The 17,442-nt window shown below is 37.9% G+C and overlaps 1 protein-coding gene across 5 annotated transcripts in view; it reads left to right on the top strand.

Annotated features, from left to right (window-relative positions):
• The window catches only part of SNX13 (sorting nexin 13), a 70,665-nt gene that overhangs the window by 11,296 nt on the left and 41,927 nt on the right, over positions 1-17,442 (top strand). For all 5 annotated transcript variants that reach the window (XM_068674115.1, XM_068674113.1, XR_011093812.1 and 2 more), the window contains 2 exons: positions 11,929-12,041; positions 16,783-16,885. In XM_068674115.1, the coding sequence (XP_068530216.1) occupies positions 11,929-12,041; positions 16,783-16,885 (216 nt within the window). Of the gene's footprint in view, positions 1-11,928; positions 12,042-16,782; positions 16,886-17,442 lie in introns of those variants that run through there.

Genomic DNA, 17,442 nt, shown 5'->3' with positions numbered 1-17,442 from the left:
TGTGGGTTCTAGGTGTGGGTTCTAGGTGTGGGTTCTAGGTGTGGGTTCTAGGTGTGGGTTCTAGGTGTGGGTTCTAGGTGTGGGTTCTAGGTGTGGGTTCTAGGTGTGGGTTCTAGGTGTGGGTTCTAGGTGTGGGTTCTAGGTGTGGGTTCTAGGTGTGGGTTCTAGGTGTGGGTTCTAGGTGTGGGTTCTAGGTGTGGGTTCTAGGTGTTCTAGGTGTTCTAGGTGTTCTAGGTGTTCTAGGTGTTCTAGGTGTTCTAGGTGTTCTAGGTGTTCTAGGTGTTCTAGGTGTTCTAGGTGTTCTAGGTGTTCTAGGTGTTCTAGGTGTTCTAGGTGCGCAGCCTAGAAATAAAAGCGTTAAAAGGATCAAAGACTCTATAGAGATTTATAAGCAAATATTCAGATCTCACCCAAAGGCGTCCCAATGGGGGGGGAAGAGAGGCTCAGCCCGTCGACTGATCCCAGGAGTCAGGAGGTCCTAAGGATGTTGTATGTCCTTGGGATGGTATCTCCCCTGACGATGGTATCTTCCCTAACATCCCCTCTCTCTTAGGCCAATTTATATTATTTTCTATCTTTTAGGTGGAGCTTGAGTGGCTCTAGTCAAGCATATCTTAGTTATGATTGGTGTAAAGTTTTCCCGTTTCCGTTTAAAGTAATAGGCTCCGAGAAATTCAGAGCGCATGCTCAGTGAGGGGTGGTCGCACCTTGGAGGCGGGTAGCTTTTGGGATGGAGGTGTGTTTTGGTATTATAATGATATTATAATGAGCAAAAAGTACACTAGGGTACAGCATTTGTCAAAACATGACAGGTCTTTGGCTTAGGGTGGCAAAAAGTGCTGCTTTGTGCACAAGAACAATCGAGGTCCCACCTGATCACAGAGCCTAGCCGTGGTGTCTCCACTCCACTCCACGCTCCGTGGTGTTCCTTAGAGCTAGCACACCAAGTTTCCCCAGCGCGATAGCATCTAAGGTTGGGAGCCTAGGGAACGCTCAGATAATGCAGTTATGCCCTACCCTGAAAGCCTCTTCAAAGCTGTACCTTTTCCTTAAAATGTGAACGTTAGTTTTATTTTCTTAGTTACTTCAGGCATTTACACCACACTTGGTTGGGAGAAGAGAGTTGACCCCCACTATAAACCTCCTTTGGGGTAGTTGTAGAGAGGTCTCTCCTGAGCTGCCTTTTCTCTAGGCTAAACAACTCCAGTTCCCTCAGCTGCTTCTCGTGAGTTGTTTTCTAGACCATTCACAAACTTCATTGCCTTTCCTTGGGCACATCCCAGCACCTCAGTGTCCTTCTTGTAGTGAGGTGTCCAAAGCTGAACACAGTATTTGAGGTTTGGCCTCACTGGAGCCGACTACAGAGGGACAATCACGTCCCTGGTCCTGCTGGCTACGCTATTCCTGATACAAGCCAGGGTGCCGTTGGCCTTCATGGCCACCTGAGCACACTGCTGGCTTATATTTAGCCGGCTATCCATGAACACCCCCAGGTTCCTTTCTGCCAGACAGCTTTCCAGCCACTCTTTCCCCAGCCTGTAGCATTGCATGGCGTTGTTGTGCCCCAGGTGCAGGACCCAGCATTCAGCCTTGTTGAGCGTCATACAGTTGGCCTCAGCCCATCGGTCCAGCCTATCCAGATCCCTCTGCAAAGCCCTTCTACACTTGACCAGGTCAATACTTGTGCCCAACTTGGTGTTGTCTGCAAACTTACTGAGGGTGCACTTGATCCCTTTGTCCAGATCACTGTTTGAAGAGGACTGGCCCCGATACTGAGCCCTGGGGGATACCACTACTGACCGGCCTCCGTCTGGGTTTAACTCCAATCACCACAACTTTTTGGCCCAGACCACGCAGACAGATTTTTACCAGTGAAGCGTATGCCCATACAGGCCTTGAGCAGCCAGCTTCTTCAGGAGAATGCTGTGGGAAGCCTTACTGGGTCAAAAGCCCTATTGAAGTCTAGGGAGACCACATCCGCAGCCCTTCCCTTGTCCACTGAGTGCGTCGCCTTGTCATAGAAGGAGATCAGGTTCGTCAAGCAGGACCTGCCTTTGATAAACCCATGCTGACTTGGCCTGATCACCTGGTTGCCCTTTATGTGCCATGTGATGGCACTCAAATGTTGGGGGACTGTTAGTAATTTTTTGGGAACAGCAATTAGACATAGTGAAGGGGAGATCATCGCAAGCAGAAGTCCAAACTGGAACTAGATTCAGTACTTTCAAAGATTGTATTACTTCCCAGTCATACAAATAGGGGTCAGAATATTAATTAGAATCACCAATAAACTTTTAAATCTACCAATCCCATGATGGCTGGTAGAGCGAGTATGTGGCTTCAGTACATGGATGTACTTTGTTTTGGCAGAAAATCCCTTATGGTTGAATTAAATATCATGTGTTGGTTTCCAGGTTAATTTGTATTGTAATGGAAAGGCCAAAATAGTACAGGGTACTCCAGATGTGATCTCATGTCCAGATAGAGGTTCTCTTCCCTGGACCTGCTGGCAACACTTCTGCTGATAAAGGGCAGAAGTTGGCTTTTTTTTTCCATAAGGGCTGTCTAGCAACTTGCGTTACTGTCCGCAAGAACCCCTGGATCCCTTTCTGTAGAGCTCCTTCCAAGAGTGCTGGCCCCTGGCCTGTATTATGGCATGGGGTTATTTCATCCTGGCAAGCCTACAGTTGTTTTTGTTGAATGTTATCAGGCTTTGTCAACCCATTTCTCTAGCCTGTCGACATCTCTCTGAATGGCAGCTGTGCCCTCATCTGGCGTTGTATGCAGACTTACTGAAAGAGTACCCTGTCCCATCATCCAGGTAGTTAATGAGGATATTAAACAGTGGTGGTTCCTATGTTGGTCCCTGAAGGTCCCTGCATAGTTACTGGCTGCCTACTGAACTTGGCACCACTGATGAAGTTTTTGTATCCCATCATCCAGTCTTTTTTTTTTTTTTTTTTTTTCTTTGATTATCATCCACTTATCAACCCATAGCTCACCAGTTAGGTGATAAGGAGACTGAGGTATTATGCCTTGCTAAAGCGTAGATGCGCAACATTTGAGGCCCTTTTCTTGTTCCCGGCATCATAAAAAGGAATGGTGTTGTCAGGCATGATCTGCCCTTGCTAAATCCATGTTGGTTGCTTGCAGCCTTCCCGGGGACTGTGGTGAGGCTGATGGGCCTATATCTTCTCTCTTGGCCTGGACTGACCTTCCTGAAGACGCCCTTTTGCTGCCAATATAATTGGAGAGAGTGTCTGTGTTGGCCTTCAGCTGAGCTCTGACTTTCCTGATCCAGTACTGCCTGTAGTTAAGGTGCAGTTTGCCATCACAGCTCAGAAACTCAAAGGTTTCTTTTCTGAGCCCTACATTATTGTTTATAGTTTTCCTCCTTTTTAATAAAGGAAAAATGACTTTTTTTGTAATGGTGGTGGGGTGTCTTTTAACCACAAAATAAGTCCACAAAGATGTGACGTGAATGGCAATAGTTAGAGATGACAGACTTGACCACTAGGGACAATGTGGAAATTAATATTTGGTCTCATTGAGGTGTCTATTTCTAGAGGAACCCTTCTGGCAATTATGGTAGCTAATGTGAATTAGCTTTTTTTTTTTTGCTTATATTCCTTCACATCTATAGCCTGACCCACTAAGACAATTAGAGTATCTTATTATATTTAGCCCAGTCTCAGGTAAAATACTGTGAAGTTACACTGCTAATTTAATATTTTAAAGTAACTTTTTATCTAGATAAGGAGTGTTGATTATTTGGGAACCATTAGATTGTGTTATGTAACTTTATAGTTAAGAAAAAACACAACTGGACAGTGAAATACTACAGTGCATCCAGAGCAGCTTCATCTTACAGTAAGAGTTGTAAATGAGTGTAGTTCAGGGGACTCTTGACAATTGTGCTGCAAGTATCAAATAACAGATTTAATATATTACCAGTAGGTTAAAGAAACAAACAAAAAACTTGGATGACTAATTTTATAGTCAGAGTCCTAATAACTAAACCAGTCTGGATTGTGTTTGTGTATATACAAATATATGTGTATATATATGTTATATATACAATTTATTGGTTAAAATCATACATATCTACAGATAGGTCATTAAAACATGGTTTATTAGTGATCTACTTGTTGTATGGGGTTTGCTTGAGAATAATTATATTGCTTAAAGATGCTTCTGTAAAATTGAAGGTATTGTCCATGCTGTGTTTCACACTTGATGTTTCTAGGACATTTTTCAGGAGTTATTTAGGAAAGAGCAAAACAGAAAAAGCACAGTCGATGCTGCGGTGTATAGTTCCAAAATGTTTGTCATCTTTTGGAATTGAGCTTATTTTATCCTTCCGTGTTGACAAATTCTGCATTTGTGGGGGGGCGAAAAAGAACACTTTCACTTTGTTTCGCTTCCCGTTTTTATGGGCTATTGTTTATAAAGTTTTTGAGGTTTCCTAAAGTATCAATTGCATATAAACTTTTTGAAGCCAATTTTGTCTTAAGATTATGCAAAATATTTTCATGTAGGCACTGTTGTGAAACTGTGATAATTCCAGGGAAGAAATACTGGATTTATTTTGAGAAAAATAATTAGTGTTCATTTGATCTCTTATAATCCGTTTCTTTCCACTTTCTTCTCCATTTCTAAAGATCTCAGACAAGAATGGCCTTTGAACAGAAAGCTACATCCTGTGTCATTTTTGTATTTAAAAAAATATGAAATGTTACTTGATAAGAGATTCCAGTTCTCCCTCTTTTTCTTCTCCAGAGTTTTGCACTAGCAAGACCTGAAATAGATGTAATCTGTTTATCCAGAGGCTGAACGTAAAACAGTGTAGATTATCTCACTGGTTTGAATTCAAGCTTGCGTTAGAGGGATTACTTTGTTCTCACGTTGGATCACCTAAGGTGATCGTGTCAAGCAATAAGCCTGGTCCTGTTTGTCTGGTCCTTTTGGATCCTTCCTGACTGTTTTCCTTCTGGCCAAACTAAGCTAGATACAAGTCAGTAAGGATCACTTTTTGGAAATTAAGCTAAGAATGACTTTGTGTATGTCGTTTCTTCTTAGATTTAAGAAACTGTCTGAAACTGGGCTTGCATCTCCTATTTCTCATCATTATCCAAAATGCTGAATTGCTTCTTTTAAACCTGTTACTCCGTGTCCTTTTGGATTAGAATGTGGTTTAGAATTAGGTTTTTACTGCAAGCCTGTGATCAGAAAGTGTGTGTCTGTGTGTGTGAAGGTGGCCTCTTGGTTTTCCTAGTTACATGATAAATATTTATTCTACTTTCAAAATTTGATTATGTGAAACAAGGCTTTCTGTCCTTTGTAGTTACTTCTGCTTAGATAAAGTAGCTGTTAGCCCAGAGAATAAATGTGAGAGAAATGAAGGTTGGTTCATTTAAAATAATTAAAAAAATCCACTTCCTAATTTCATGTTGTCATCAGAAATGCTGGTAGAGCAGGTGTGAGAAAACAAACAAACAAAAAGCAATAAAGCCCCTTGACTCATTAATCCAGGCTGTTTCACTTTGATTTTTCACTTGAAAAGAAAGTTTTGGGATAAATATTTATTCTTTCTTGTAGAAGCAGTGTTAATCAGAAGACTGTTCTTTTTCTTCATCGTCTTACATGCACAAATTTAATCAAAACATACAACATTATTTTGCTATTTTAACCAGTAATATTCAGCAAGAAGGCAGTTTTTATTTTATTATTTTTTTCTGATAAAAATGAATTGCAATAACATACATGACAGCTTTTAAACTTTTTGTTACATACTGTGTTTCTGTTGTATTGTTGTGTACTTTAAGGTGATGTTAGCATATATTTTCATTTAAAGGTTTGCACTTTTGAAAATGAATGTCACAAATCACAGAATGAGCGCAGTGATTGTGGTTTTAGGATGCAGCAGAAGTTATTACCTGTCCTGGAGTGCTTTGCTAGACCAACTGGTGTAGCTGGGGGGGGATAGGTAGGGGAACATGATCCCCAAAGCTTTCCTGGCTCAGGCAGTATGAGAAGCAGCAGGAAAATCTGAGCTAAGCAGAGCTAGGCATGGCTGCTCTTGGATTAATCCAACTGTTAACCAATTAAACCATTTGACATAAAAAGCATGCCGTAAGCAGAACAGGATGAGCTGAGGTGGAGCAGGGACAGATGGACTCCTGCTTAGTACAGAAGAAGGGAGTTTCCAGCCTGCGTAACCAGGAGGGATCAGCAGGAGTACTGCACTTACCCAGAAGACATTTTTATGGGCCTACCTTTCCAAAACTTAACATCGTGTAATGTTCTTTATTTAAAAGATGATTTGTTTATATTTACATCCTCTAATATTTTAGGCTTACTTGGGGGAGGGAGGGGAAAAAAATAAACCTGGATCAACAAAAGGAGAACAGTATATGAAAATCCTTCCCTTCAAAATTTTCCCAAGAGTTTTCTTCTGAGTACTGCAGCAGTAAAGTGTTGTAAAGATTTCACTGTAATTAATTTTTATGTAGTCTGAGAAAGCCTTTTGGCTTAAGGCAGAAAAGGGCAAAAGGATGGCACAGAAGAGGTTAAAAGAAGAGACCTTTAGTGATGTTAGGAAATAGGGATACACAGACCTCTTTTCAAAACCCCACTTGACGTGTCTTTCACTTTGATTGCTGTAGATTTGGCATGTATTAGGAATGTAACTACAAAGTTATTAATGGTTTATTTTGCACTTGTTAAATGTTTCTCCTGGTAGTGTAACATAACAATTTCACTGCAGATGAAATTGGTACTCCAGTTGGTACTGCTTTCCAATTCTACTTGTCATGCTTGTGAAGACACAGTAATTTGAATCCTAAAATAATGTTTTTAATCACTTGAAAAAAATGACACTTGCCTTAATTATAGAAAGGGTTATACATGAACACATTCCATTTACACTTAAAATGGAAGTTGAGTGAAAACGCAGATGTGGAGAATTAACAGAAAATTAAACTTGACATCTACTGTATATGCAGTCTTTGACATTTTTTTAATGTGAGCCCACAGGTGGCGTTGAATACATTTGGCAAATCATCATATTGAAAAAGTACTAAAATAGCAAAGACTAGTTTGCTTATCTAGCTAGGTACTTGTCACCTACTGCCATTTAAAAAACACTAATCGGATATACACAGATATAATCAGATATACACAGTAAAAGAATGGCAAGGAAGTGTTTTTGTTTTTAAATGACCATGTTCTTTCAAAGTTCAGTCTATTCTGTTGCAAGCCTTCAATTTGAAAGCACTCACAGGGGCAATCAGCAGTGGTACAGGCCTTTTGGATGCTACAGCTGTGCCATATGAGTAGTCTTCTGCCAAAGCTGTAGATGGACAAGTAGGTGTTTCCCGAGCCCAGCCTTTCCAGCCATTTTGTTTGTCTGTTCTGAAAGACACAAAAGTGTTTGCTGCTTGGTGGCAAAGGGGAAGGCGAGAAGAAAAGGAGCATCTGTCCGCTGGACATCTGGAGCTGTTTTTGCATGAAAGAAGAAGCACTTAGGTATCTGTCAGTGGCAGTTGCAGACAAAAATTGACCACACCAGTTTAAATGCAAAATGAGCACAGCTGTACTTTCCTTAGCAAATATTCAGTGAAAGCTGTATCAGGGCTGAGGGTTTTGCTTAAAGGTGGGTTAGAAGCAAAGCTCTGAAAGCTTGTCTACTGGACTAAATGAACAAGAAACCCACTGAAGCTACTTTAAAGTATAGTTTTAAAAAAAAAAGCATAGTAGTTACGTATGCTGTTGTAGTAACTCATTGCTGTTGTGGCTGGTACATTAAAACCTTGCTACGCTCCTGCTTGACTTGCTTGCAAAATAATCTAGCTAATTCGTAAGTAGTGGACTATCAGGTGCATAACTACTTGCATACTAAATTACAGTGGGATATTTCTTCTCTTAAACTGTTTTTTTTAAGACTGTCTGTCTAGTCTATAACCTGTACGTAATTTCTAGGCAGTGAATCTTATGGATATACACAAAGTCCTGCATGGATGGTGACATAGTCAGTCTGGGCTCAGTTGTATCAGCTATAGGTGTGCAACAGGAGCTATCAAAATGCTATGTTAATTAGAAAGCAGAAGCCAAACAGAGGAAAAACAGAGGTATATAAGAAAGCAAGTTTAAGTACTTGTTTTAGTAGGTGTCTGTATTTTTTTTTTTTTTGGGGGGGGGGGACAGGGAATGAACAAAGCTTAGTCCAAAAAAAGCCAGGTGTCATTGATAGTGTTGTTATCTGCATTGCCTGAATCAAGGTTGTGAATATTCACCTGGCTTGTAACTATTGAGGCTTTCTGGTGCACAGTTTTGACTTGCAGACAGCCCTTTACTGCATTTGATATTTATTTTGCTGAAGCAATTCCAGTCCATGGAAGAAGACGACTGTATCTTCTGTGGTGCTGCATTAGCATGGGTATGACCTTACAAATACGCTGCAGAAGTCTTTCTTTGTAAGAGTTAAGACACGCAAGAGAGGGAGCTGTGATGGTGGGGTGAACATATGGCATCTTGTAGGGATGGTAAACCAGTGCATGTCCAGCTGATGAGGTGGAAGCATTATTCATTTGGAACAAAGAGTCTTTGTCTACGTGTGCCTGTGCGCTCACACAGTGTGCACGTGTATGTGCATCCCACAGGATTAAGGCCGATACTATCTCTTCAGCCCTAGGCAGTTGACCAGAGTTGCTTGAAATGCAGTAGCTGCAACTTTGACAGTTTGGTTGGAAGGGTGTGCTCCCAGCAGGGGACATTTCTGCTTCTTTTAAAGGGTTTTGGGGAGCTGCTACTTAAATGCCAGTGTTATGGCATCTTCATGAGATTAGTGTGCTCTTTCTGTCAAGAGTGATAAATACCCTACAGCTAGCTTCAGTAGGACTAGACAAAGCTTCATTCAATTTGTTAGTTTTTTTAATATATATATATATATTTTTTATAAATACAGCTTATTTGGAAAGAAGTTCTACGTATGGGGGTATGACTTCTTATTTTTTTAATACCCCAGCTAGTTTCACCTTACTTTCTATTAGAGGTTGGACTCGATGATCTTGAGGTCTCTTCCAACCTAGAAATTCTGTGATTCTACTAAGGTAGTACCAGCTGCATAGTCATATTTGAGTAATATTAGGACTTTCTTTGCTTTTCATAGTTGCTTTCGATGTGGTAAAGTAAATTTAGATTTCAGTTTTCTTTGGGAGTCATGCTGCTAATGGCCCTTTAAGAAGTGTGAGGTTACAGGAACCTTTATTTGCAGTCAGCCTGAATGGAACCTTTCTCATCGCTGCATCCTTTTGTGGATTTCTGAGAGAGACATTCAAGACTATACACCACGTGTCTAAAGTATATAAGAATTGGGCCAGTATCTGTTGTACTTACTGCAGTGTACTGAGTTGTACGAGTTTTAAGAAATCCTATTAAAATACCAAATGAGATTTGAATCTCTGTAGCCATATGCTAAATTGCAAAGCTAGGGTGTAGGACAAAAGGTCACTGTTCTATCTATTAGAGTTAGAGAACTTTCTTTGTTAATTATGCATTCATCCAGCCCTGAATATGCACCCTGCTATCTAGTTTAATTAAGTTTTGTTAAGTCATTTAGAGTGCTTATCCCATATTTGGTACTTCAACTTTTTTGAATAATGCCATTAAGCATACTGATATTTTGATATATAAAAAAATCATGATTAAATGTTATCTTCTGCGTGCATATCTTCCTGTGGTGGGTAGTGCTCTGCAGAAGTTTTAGGATGTACATATTTCTGAGGGCATCAATTGGAGGAATCGTCTTTGTGTATTAGAATGTAGATGCATAATGAGAATGTATGATGAGAGCTCATGGCACTTCTATTGTATTTGCCATTTTTTTTGTATTGGTGTCCCTTTTGTTTTCTTTATCTTCTCAAAATACTGCTGCATTTACTTCTTAGAAGTTGAAAGAATCTTCTACTCAGCTGTGGCCAAGATATTTTTTTTTTTATTTTATTGTAACGCTGTTCTTCAGTGTTTTCGCTGTTTGAATTGGATGGTTAATATCACTTAAAGTCAATGCACTTTTTCAGCTGAAAGAGAATTGAATCGCTTTCAATTCAGTTTTTAAGCTGCGACACTTTAAACAAATAAATAAGTAGGTGAGTGTAGTATTTTTCCAGCCCCAAATTCCAAACAAAAAGCCAATATAACTTCTCCATCTCTTGCTAAAAAGCTTTAACTAGGAAGAAAACAGAATCCAATCTCAACTTTCTATTAAACTTGTAACAAAACAGGAAGAATTAGATAATTCTGGTGATTACTGTGTATATCCATGAAACAATCTGTCTGTAGAGCTATGATTTTGCTTTTGGGCAGCCCAATGTCTTCCTTTCAGAAAAGAACTGAGGCTGCTTTATGTAGGAACCTTATTTTTTATTACTGTTCATTGTTTATAGGATTCCAAAAACTTTTTTTGTGTGTGTCAGGAAGTTGTTGTTTTTTTTTTTTTCTGAATTCTGTGCCTAAGAGGGAAAGGTGAACTTAGAAATGCAGGCAAGCACTCCTCATCCCTCCTATTAAAAGCTTTAAAAAAGGGCTCTCTGCAAATCTGGTGTTCAATTTCTGCTTGTTTTCTAAATGTCAAACTGCAAGACGAGTTTATTTAAGTGCTTTCTTAGTGTTACTTGTTGACATAGCAGTTGTCTGAGTTTCCATCAGGGTGTCATTTGATCACGGGTAGGAAAGGCGTAAATTAGACACTAGCAAAAAAAGAAAAGTTGAGAACCATAGAGCTGGAACAGTTTTGGTGGCCTATAAATACTTGTCATCATCAGTTTCACACTTCTGAGCCTTGGCTGAAACATGCTTTCCATACTGAACTGTAGACTAGGCTGAATTAAGTTTATACACTCCCTGGCTACATTGCAGTACCGTGAGGGTCCAAAGCCGTTGTAGCTCCGTGCAGTTGGTTTTCGCTACCTTGAGTTTTGGACGTATACACGCACGTGCATACATGTTTTTACAGGTATACATCTATACATATATATATAGAGAGAGATATGTATATGTGTGCATATACATATGTATGTGCATGTACTTGCACGATGTCCCACATCTCACTGCAGGGTGAGTTTTGTCTGCGGAGTTATGGCAGGCACCAGCCCTAAGAAACCACCAAATCCACATCTGCTCTTGTGGTTGACTTCAGCTGCACTGGGTGCTTTCAAAACAGCTTTTGTCTACCCCCGGTGCCGAAGAATCTGTCCTGCCATGGGGTCTCTCTTCTCTTTTGTATTAAATTTCACTATTTTAAAGCAAAATCCTTTTTAGATACTAGAGAATTGTTTGAATGCTCTTGATTTCTCTGCTAACAAGAATTGTCAGTATAATAATCAGTTTAAGTTTCCTTCTCTTTTTTGAAGAAAAAAGTAAGCTTATACCCAGTATTTGATGCGCTGGCTGACCAGTGCATCATCTAATGAAGATACAGCATTGTTTGGCTGTGAAAATTACACGTTTAGTCATGTTAATGTGATTGTATTGATGTTTTCCTCTTCTGTTGTGAAGTCTGTATTTTTCTTGGAAGTGGTGGAGAATTTCACATGAAGAAAGTATTTCAAGAAACAAGTGTGTAAAAAATAAATGTAGAGAAGAAAGTTGACACTTTCTTGTGGTAACAGTTGCATGTGAAGTGAGAGATGCCCAACAGTAGATAAGAGGAAAAAGGCTCTAATGTTGGCTAAAGCAGACTGCTGGCTCGCAATGTAAGTTGGTAGCAATATGCACTTCTTACTCAGTGTTTTCATTTTATCAAGCAAAGTGTCATTTCCTACACAGTTAAAATGTATCAAGTTTTTCATAAACTACAAATATTGCTCTGGAGACTTCAAAGTTGTAAAAAATATTAATAATACTTTTTCTATGTGTTCTTCTTTACAGACCAGTCTTTCCATATGGGGATGGGGAAGTCTTGGTGTTGTGCTTTTTCTAATAACTTTTGGACCCTTTGCTATATTTTACTTTGCATTTTATATCCTCTGCTTCGTGGGTGGGTAAGTAGACTACTTACTGCTTTTTTATAAGTGAGATTAAATTTTAATGCATGTATTAGCAGTTTGCTCTGAAAATCTGTAGTGACTTCTATGTAATTACATCCACATTTAAGCATCTCTTTGTGACCCAAGTTGTTTTTCTTGATCTTAAATTTTACTCTTGATTTTTTTTTCCTATTGAATATTGCTTATGATACATTTGCCAAGGCAGAAAAGGTGACTAATTTAATAATAATAATAAAAGCAAAAGAGCTATATATAAGAGATATTAAGAGGACAAATATTCACTTAACACCACTATTATTTCATTCATGAGGACAGTGAGCGGGTGTTTTTCTGGGTTTATTGACATGTCTTGCAACACCTTCATCAAGTAAATCGGATTAGTAACTGTAGATACTTTATCCTATGGACAGGAAGGGAGCAAACAGAATGTATTTTTATTGTCCTTAGCACTATTTTTACATTGTATATGTCTGCCTTATAACCTTTATTTTTAATACCAGGTCTAAATGAGAGGTGAGATATTCCTCCCTTCTCTCATTCATCCGTCTCTTCTGCAGGACAGCAGTATTTCTTGGTTTTCCACAACCTGCTTGACTTCTAATGAGAGTGTTTGGGCTATCTTTTTTTTTTTTTCCTTCTCTTTGAAACACCCTTTTAGCTTTCTTACTGGATACGGTAAATAATATTAGTACACTTCTGTCATTCCAAAAAGTGCAATACAGTTTAGTGTCTAGAATTGGAGATGCTATGCTTGGGTTTTGAACTTGGGTTAAACTTGGAATTCCCTGTCTGAGAATGCAGAGTAGTCCGTTTACAAGATTGGTGAGTTAAACTTAAATTAGTTTTTAAGTAAATGCTTTTGTCTTCTCGAATCTTGATACATGTATGACTGGCATATTTTGCTGGCTGTTTGTCCATCAATGCAACTTCGTTCATTTTTGTAGCTAGTTACTGAACATTGATTTTAAAACTAAAATCATCTTGTCCTACTGTTAAATTTTGTTAAAGCAAAATTTGTATCCATTTTCCTATTACATGTTTATGTACGTAGACAGATATGAAGTCTTAGCCCTTCTAGTAGAGGTTTAGCTGAAAATGCATGTCTTCTCGGCTAAGGCTGTAGTCAGTCCTTTTTTTACACTGTTAATCTTGTCAGATGTGTGACGCATCCTGTAACAGTCAACATACAGAATCAGAAGTACCAACTAGGTCAAATAGATTTATTTTAAAGGTATTCTTGCCTGCTTTTCTTTGTGAGTTAATTCCCATGCAAAGTTATGCAAAACACTTGGTCCTATTCCTCTTACCTTATAACTTTAATATTTGTTTATAGCTTTTTCACCTATGATTAGCAATGATATAATGTCAGTTATGTAAATTAAGAAAAAAAAATCTAATTTTGGTTCATGTTTAGCACCAGCATTAAGGAAACTACTATACCCTTATGTGGAGCAAAGTAACAATTTTGGATGTGGCTTTTCATACTGTAACTTTATCTTAATACTTTGAATTGTTATCCAGTTTGGCACACAGTTTTCTAGCTGGTTACACTTGTTCACAAATGGTGGCTTATATCAATGGTTTCAGACTTACGCTAGCTGGGAGCCTACTTTTGTCCCATTTTGCAGTTCAAACAGGAGACATTGGACTATAGTTGGTTGCATCCTTAATAATGACCTTAATGTTTATACTATGTGCCAGTGAGTTGTGAAGGAAAACGATGATGCCACAGCTGTATCAATGTTACCTGTTTCTACTATTTCACTTCTTTTGTGTGCTATCTAGTTGTTTTGTTTTTTTTTAATGTGTATTTTCTCCTGCACAGTTAGCCTGTAGTAAGCATGTGTTTGTATGCATAGAAGGATACTTGTGTGTCTATACAAAAGCTTTAAATCAAAAGTCTTCTTTGTTTAATGTTGTTTTGCTTTAGGATTGATTTACAAAAGATAACAAAAAAAGCTTGGGGTTTGATAACTCATCACTAAGGCAATTGGGATCTTTCCACCCCAAACAGGAGGCAAGAGATAGATACTGTTTCTTTAACCTGTATAGCCAAGACTATTACAAAGTGTTAAGCTTCATAAAATATTTGTTGCCTCTACTTCAAGTATAGGTGCAAATCTGTTAACCTGATGCTGGGCCTGTCGTTTACCCATCTTTTCTTTGTACCATGTATGTTTCATATGTGTTTCTTACCTTACTCTCTCTACTTCCCTCTTTGCATCCTAAAGAAGTAAAATAGAAATTATGTGATCTGTGGCTCTGCCAGCAGCTTTAAGCTTCTGATACTGTCATAACTAACATTTCTTGGACCAGCAATCACTATGACATTTAAGGAATTTGCTCCATTGTGTTAAGTATTGATAATTACACTTTTTTTTTTTTTTTTAATAATATCTATGTATATGTCTGGCTGCCTACATTGATTGTTCTAATTCCTACCAGACTGGTTCTGAAGCTAGCTGCTTATTGACTTCCACAAAGCCATTCAGCTGACATTGTTACTTTTCAGACTTGATAGGAAAAAGATAAATCTGTAGTCCTCACTTTTCTGCCTTTCACCATTGTTCTGTTGTTAATCCATCCGTGTGAAAAGCTGGTCTTCCAATAATCTTTGGAAAAAAATAACTTTAAATAAATTAGTCTTGTTCTTTTTCTGTTCTATTCAATTTTAGAAAACACTATGCTGATTTTTCATTTACTGGATTGAATATCCTCTTGATGAATTGGATAAGCATTTGCACTGGAAGCTTCTGATTAACTAACAGCTATACTGAATGGACATAGTCTACAGCTAGTTACTTGCAAGGTTTTGATACTTTTGAATTAAAGGAAGTACTTCTTCCCTCCTTTCTCCTACAAGTTACTACTGTATGGTTGAAGTTAAAACTATTTTTTTGGGGGAAAAAAAAAAGCATTTTGGGAGTACTGTCTTCTTTAAAAGCAGACTGAGGTTTCTAATGGAAAAACGATAGATTATAAATAAAACAAACCCAAACATTTAAATAATAAAAAAAAAAAACAAACAATTTTAGTTTCACTATGCTAAGTTGTTAAGTTTTAAAACAAGCTTTTGTCCTTGAACTGAATTATGATGCTAAAAGAAATGTTGCTGTTACGATTTTAAAGCAATCTGGAAGCATCTGGAGCAGAAAAGCAATTAGAGCTTTTAATTATTATTTCTTTTTAATTTGTTGTCCTTCATTCACATGTAGATATAGAAAGTATTTGGGATTGGCAGATAAAGATGGTGCTGTAGGCTGTAAGGGAATCAGAATATCAAGTGAAATTTTCTTCTACATTATCAAATTACCCATAATAATTTTTTGTATTTTTTTTTCCCTGTCCTGGAGTTGTTACAATATAAATGACCACTTCCCTACTTCTGAAGTATTGAGCACTAGAGTACCTGAAAAGAATGGTTCCCAGCTTGGGAATTAAAACTTTCAAATGGAATACTTCTGGTGAATTCAGATGTGTTGGTTAGGAACTAGATTCTTATCATAAGAGTAAGAATATAATTTATCAAGAGCAACCTATATTAAAAGAAAGTATGATTTCAGCATATTTCTAGCCTGGAACAGCCTTGTGAGATCCTGTGGCCACAAGCATTGGTCAGTTGTCCTTTAAATGGAATACTTTGATATTTGCTTGCTGTGCATGTTTAGCCATCCCAAGACTAGTCTTGAGCAACAGTAGCTTCTCATTGTTTTTCATGCTCAGCTTTTCAAAGGCTCCCTCCTTCAGTTATGCTGTAATTGGCACAACCTTTAGGTTTTCATCTATTTCTTTCTAAAACTAGCTTTGTTTTTGTTTTTGTGCCCTGTGTCATAAGCCATAAATTATTCCTGTTGCAGAAAAATTGAGCTTCCTATAGTGGTTATTTTCCATTGAGCTTTCATTATATTACAAAGAAAACATTAATAAAAGTAGCTGCTGTCCTGTTACAAGTCATAACTTAAATAGTATTGAGGAATTGTGAGGGGGAAAAAGCTAATGAATTTCTAATATAACATTTTTTTTAAATAAATGGCCCAGGAGTATGCTTGTTTTTAGAATTTATATGCTGAATTAAATAACAAAACCTCAATACCTTGTGTTTAACTTACTTTTTCTTCTAGGAGAACTTTGCCTTTCTGTTCTTAGGTAGCTTGATAGGACTATCGATTTTTACTTTATTTTTCAGCTTAATGTGAATTCCAGATCGAAAACTTTATACTTCTCATTTAAATATATGTAATAATATATGTAATCAGTAGTTACTTTCTACACTTACTACATCAGTTTCTTTCTGGTGCTTTTGTGACTATTACCACAATGTCATGGTCTAAATATCTCTGTAAAGAGGTTATTTCTGCACAGTGTTGAAGTAAAAGCATCTTTGTACAAATGCAACCAGAGCAGCCTGTACATGTACCCCTTTTTCACTCTTCTAATATTTGTGAGCATAGGCAGAATCTTAAAGGTTCTTCTTAGGTAGCAGGCTCTGTAGTATAGACTATAAGTATTTGCTAAGTGATACCATGATGTTAAGAATGCAAACAGATGACTGGAAAACTTCATACTGGATTGTGTCAGTTAATTTGAGTAGCATACTACACTGAAAGAGCCCTGTCCTATGGTAGTCAGTGGTGAGATTCAAGTATTCATTCATTTTGTACCTCACTGTGCAATGTTTTCTAAAGGGTGGGGATTGGAAAGATCGTTCTAGCTTGTCTTTCTTTTTCAATTTTAGGGGTTTTGTGGTTACTCTTTTATTTGGAAAAAGCAACTCAGAAAAATACCTTGAGCAGTGTGAACATTCATTTCTTCCCTGTACATCGGTTGGGATCCCTAAGGTAAGGAGACTTTACTAACCTTAACTTGTAAATCAGGCTTTATAGCTTTGAAACATAGATTCAAACTAATTAGCAGCATTATTCTAAAAATTAAAAATTTACCCATTTCCCAAAATAAATGATCCTGCTTTTATGTTTTGATTCAGCTATTAAACTGTGTATGAAATTGCAATGCGAGAGTTTTCCTTTTTGAAATACAGGCTTTTAAAGCATTTATAGCAAGTTTGTTTCAATTATTGTTACTCATTATGCAAAAAGAGTAAGGTGCAACTGTCTAATGCTATATGTTAGAAATTACTAAACTATTATTTTCTAGACTTTTTTTTTTTTGTGGGGGGGGGGGGGTGGGGGGTGGAGGTGGTGGCTCCTTCCAGCTTTTTCTTGCAAGATTTTTGTGACCACTTATGATTCTTCCATCCTTGGGTCTGTCGTTTTGCCAGTTTTGATTCTTTGTGGTCAGTGAGTTCCTTGATAAAGTCCAGATTTAGTGTACTTAAGGGAGGGAGAAGCTCTTTGACCAATGTTTTATGTAAGGCCAAGCAAAAATCATGGAAATG

Source organism: Anas acuta, chromosome 2, assembly GCF_963932015.1.
Source record: "Anas acuta chromosome 2, bAnaAcu1.1, whole genome shotgun sequence".
Taxonomy (NCBI): domain Eukaryota; kingdom Metazoa; phylum Chordata; class Aves; order Anseriformes; family Anatidae; genus Anas; species Anas acuta.
The sequence above is the reverse complement of the archived record's forward strand: the minus strand, read 5'-3'. Positions and strand labels throughout refer to the sequence as shown.